The sequence below is a fragment of the Cryptomeria japonica genome, chromosome 11 (genome assembly GCF_030272615.1).
Source record: "Cryptomeria japonica chromosome 11, Sugi_1.0, whole genome shotgun sequence".
In the NCBI taxonomy this organism is placed as follows: domain Eukaryota; kingdom Viridiplantae; phylum Streptophyta; class Pinopsida; order Cupressales; family Cupressaceae; genus Cryptomeria; species Cryptomeria japonica.
The window spans coordinates 638,183,953-638,188,884 of record NC_081415.1 but is presented as its reverse complement, the minus strand read 5'-3'; the positions used below and the strand labels follow the sequence as shown (position 1 = coordinate 638,188,884).

The following is a 4,932-nucleotide window of genomic DNA, read 5'->3' as shown; positions in this document are numbered from 1 at the left end:
AATATCATCAATAAATATTAAATAAAATATTTCGTAACTACATCACCTTAGCTCATCAAAAATATGGAAAATGAGCCAAAGTCTATAAATTGAAAATTCCCCTAGTTTGGAACATTACAACTTTAAATGATAAAATTGCTAACAAATGAATGCAATTTGCATGTTAGTAATATTTTAAAAATGTTAGAGAAGAGAGGTAGAAGAAAACTAGACACAATATAAATTTATCAACTAAGCATTCAAAACTAACATTAAGGATTGCGTAGATGATACTTGTAAACTCCACTTGCATATGCTTATTATTAATAATAATTTTTTTTCTTATATTATCCATTAGGAATGTAGTTGATTCTTTAATGAAAATGCAAATTACATTTTCTAAAGTTACATTCTAGAATATAATTATTCTCATTTGGAGGAGCTTGTATTGTCAACAAACCTTAAGTTATCAATAGTACTTGATTATGTTTGACTATTGATTGCATCTGTCATCTTTACTAGTGCACTTTCTACTTGTTGCATGCTTGGTCGATTGCTAGGAGTTTGAATAGTACACCACAAACCAAGCTGTAGGAGACCTTCTAGTATTGAATGTTTGAATGCTCGTTGAACATTTTCATCTCTATTAGGAATATTATCTAAAGAAATATCTTGCATGCAATTTACTAAAATACTTGGAATAGTTGTTGAAACCCACTCAGGAAATGATAATCCATTAGTGAACATTTCATCGGTGGGTTGCTTTTCTGTAAGCATCTGCAACATTAGAATTCCATAACTATATACATCTCCTTTTGTTGAAATTGTTCCTCCAAATCCATATTCTACACAAACAAACTATTATATTAAAAACCATAACATGAAAAATATAAAATTTATTTTCAAAATTATTATAAATATAAAATTTATTAAAAAAGAACTGCCGTGTAGAATTTTTCGTCTGTTAAAACCCGTGATGCATAGAGACAAGTGTAAGAATAATAAAAGAGAAAAGTTGACACCGACCTGGCGGAATGTAACCAACTGTTCCTTTCAGCGCCGACGTAGTGGTTGCCGCGTCATCTGTTGGACTGAAGAGCCGTGCAATTCCGAAATCGGCCACGTGTGCAGTCATATCCTCGTCAAGCAGCACATTCTGCGGCTTTAAATCACAGTGCACGATTTGTGGCGAACAGTCGTGATGCAAGTAACTCAGTCCATGCGCCACGTCAGACAAAATACTCAACTGTCTCTGCAAACTCAGTCGTTGATCCCCTTGCAAATGCCGATCCAGGCTTCCGTTAGCCATCAATGGCAGCACCAGAGCCTGGAAATCAGCTGTCGAGCACGAAGTTATTATCTTTACCAGATTCCGGTGCCGGACTTTCCCCAGGGTTTTGCATTCTTTTATAAAGCTTCGCTCTGCACTTTCCGAGTTGGAAGCCGTGAACACCTTTACGGCGACGTTCTCGCCGTTTGACAGGACGCCTCTGTAAACAGAACCATAGCTTCCGGCACCGATTAAATTATCACGGCTGTAGTTTCCGGTCGCTCTCTTCAGTTCTTCCATGGAGATCTTCAGATTTCCCGCTGTTTTGAGAAAAGTGTGTTGGGATGAGGGGCGAGGTACTCTTTTCGGAGTGCAGTTCCATATTATCCAGAGCACAAGCCCTGTGAAAAGTAATGCTCCAACTATACCTACTGATACACCGATCAGTATTGTCTTCCTCTTCTTCTGGCGTTTCTTTGTAGGCTTTAATGAACAGGCAGTCAATCCGGAACAATTGCCGCACAGTCCTGGATTTCCAAGGAAGGATGTCTTGTTCATCTTCTTGACTGCACCTGAACAGGGGATTTGACCTGTGAAATTATTATATGACAAGTTCAAGATTTCAAGCATTTCAAGCTTGGAGATTGAGGCGGGAACCGGGCCTGTGATATTGTTGTGAGCCAAATCCAGTGTCTGAAGGATTGATAATTTCTGGCCGATTGCTGATGGAAGGACGCCCTGTAGATGATTGTGTGAGAGATTTAGGTACTCCAAACCTACTAAGCCTGTAATTTGGGCGGGAATGCCGCCGGACAGGTTATTTACTGACAGATCTACGGCCTGTATCATTTGCATTCCTCCTATTCCAGCAGGCACGGGTCCTGTCAATTTGTTATATGATAAATCTAAAAAAGAATTTAAATTCCGGAGGTTTGCAATTTCTGAAGGGATACTTCCGGAAAGATTGTTGCAACAGAGGTGAAGATCCTCTAGAAGCTTACACCGTCCAATAGCTGAAGGTATTCTACCGTCAAATCTGTTCAAGCTCAAATTTAGGGTTCTTAGGTACTCTAGTTCGCCTATGCTCTCCGGGATCGATCCAGATAACATATTGTCATTAAGATAAAGATATTGAAGGCTTTGATTTAAAAACTGGATTTCTGCAGGAATGCTTCCCTGCAATTTATTCTGACTGAGATCTATGGCTGCTAGATTAAGCAGATTTGCGATTTCAGAAGGAATCGCGCCTACAAGGGAGTTTTTGTCCATGTATAGCTCTACCAGAAAAGAAAGATTGCCGATTTCTTTAGGCATGCTACCGCTAATATTGTTCTTTTCTAGGTTTAAGAAAACGAGAGTACCGGAAAGCTTACTGAATATTGATGCAGGCAATGTACCTGTGATATGATTTGCGGAGAGATCAAGCTTCTGCAGTTTCGAACAGTTGGAAAGCGCTTCCAGTATCGGAATCGGTCCAGTGGTTGTACCGCTAACAAACTCATTAGAGGGCATATTGAGCACCGTGAGCCTTGAAAGCTTCCCCAATTCCTGCGGAATAATTCCACCTAGCTTGTTAAACGCGAGCTCCACATGAGAAAGGCGAGAACAGTTTGCCAGCGATTTGGGGATTCCGCCGCTGATATTATTTCCGGCCAGAAGCAGCCAGTCCAAGTGAGGCAGCCGGGCTCCAATATCTGCAGGTATTGGACCGGAAAATCCGTTGAAGTTCAACGACAAGTTCCGCAAGGCTGTACAGTTGAAGAGAGAAGGCGGGACGGGTCCGGTCAGATAATTATAATCTAGATTGATGAGCACGAGGCGCGAGAGCTTTCCCATTGCCGGAGCAAGGGTTCCGGTCAGCTGGTTATTGGAAAGATCTATCTTTCGCAGCATAGAACAGTTTCCGAGCTCCTCAGGAATGCTGCCACTGTGATTGTTGCCGTAGGAGGACAGAATTTCCAGGCTACCTAAATTTCCAAACTCGGACGGAATGTTTCCCGTCAGATTATTTTTGGAAAAATGAAGCTGCTTCAGCTTCCGCAGGCGACCGAGTGCTGGAGGGATGTGGCCTCTAAAACTGTTGAGGGAGAGGTCAAGGATTTGAAGAGAGGAGAGATTGGCAATCTCAGAAGGTATAAACCCTCCCAAACTGAGATTTTTGAGATCGATTTCAACAACATCCATCCGCTGATTGAAAGCACGGCACTTTACACCCGTCCAGTTGCAGAAATGGCGGGAACTCTCGTTCCAGCTCTGCAAAGCCGAAAAAGGATCGTGTATTACTGCAAGTCTGAGTGCCATGAGAGAAGCCACTGTATTTTCATCAGCTTTTTCTGCTGAGACATCTAGCTGTGCTGACATAAGTAAAACACAGTGCACAAACAGGAACATGACGAAGCAAGTCATGCTTGTTCTGAAGCTCGCATTTACTTCACAATTGTAGAAATATATCTGTAGTTAATAAAAGCTCTTTCGCAGAAGTAAAGCCCTCTTTCCTCGAACATACCTGACAATTACATTAAACTAATTCGGTGGAGGCAAGTCGGGTCGTTTTCTCTCAATGATAATTTTAATGGCGCAGGACTGAGATATTCAACGCTCAAATACTTAGGTATATTAGTAGTGGACATAATTTCAATAGTGGGCATTTTTTTGTCAATCCAATCCCAGTCCAAAAAATGTATCAATAGTGCATCAGTACTGAATATCACATGTATCAATAGTGGATAATTTTTCATTTTTTTGCCTTTTATTAATTTATTTGTGCACCACTAGTGATCCATTTGTGCACCACTACTAGACATTTGTGTAGAACTATGGAGCATTTGTCCACTACCACTAGAAATTATGAGTTATCTACTATTGGTGCAAAAGAGTTCATGTATGAATAGACACTTTGAAATAACCACTTTTAAATATATTATGTACTTATATTTGCTTCATTCAATATAAATAATAAATAATAAATAATAATAGGGGAAAGGACCCAGTAGTTGTGCACCCTAACTTTTTTACAGCAGCTTACTTGGCAAGTCCCCTGCTTATAACTAAGGTTTCAGGGCCACATCATCAAATATGATGCCACATCAGCATGCTTTTTGCCAAGGTGTCCAAAACAACCCCCAAAAAAGTGAGACCAATAGGCGTGCAAAAGAGACCCCAATAGTTTCCTAACAACTGTTGATACATTTCCTAACAAAAATTGATAGTTTTTGTTTCAAACAATAGGTTTTATTTGTTCAATTTTTGAAACAAGAGGTATCAACAACCCTCACAACAATTGATACATGCTCAACTACTGGATCCTTTCCCTTAATATATAATTAAAAATAATAATATTTTTTAATTACAAATAATAAATAAGTATCTTATATTTTCGTCAAATTTATATTTACAATTAAAGAAAAGTCACTTGAAATGTGTATTTCAACTTTTAAAGTCATAGAAGAAAGATATATAATATACTACCTTCAAAATGTAACCTAAATTTATTTGAATTGTATCACATTAAAGACTAAGAAGTTAGAGGGAAACTACCTCAGCTAAATTGGTGGAAAGGAAAGTAGCTGGAAGGAGATTGGTACGTTTATTTTCAAGGAAAGATATTAATATTATTATTTTGTTAAGAAGGTTTTAAAGAAGATTTTAGTTTATTTTTTATTTGTTTTAAAGGATTTAAATTT

At 38.7% G+C, this 4,932-nt stretch overlaps 1 protein-coding gene across 1 annotated transcript; it reads right to left on the bottom strand.

Annotated features, from left to right (window-relative positions):
- Positions 1-293: 293 nt before the first annotated feature.
- On the bottom strand, positions 294-3,923 carry LOC131063177 (putative leucine-rich repeat receptor-like serine/threonine-protein kinase At2g24130). The gene is made up of 2 exons (XM_057996964.2): positions 1,006-3,923; positions 294-824 (listed from the first exon to the last, which is right to left on the bottom strand). Exons 1-2 carry the CDS (start codon positions 3,653-3,655, stop codon positions 463-465), a joined length of 3,012 nt encoding a protein of 1,003 aa, XP_057852947.2. The 5' UTR covers positions 3,656-3,923; the 3' UTR covers positions 294-462.
- Positions 3,924-4,932: the final 1,009 nt, after the last annotated feature.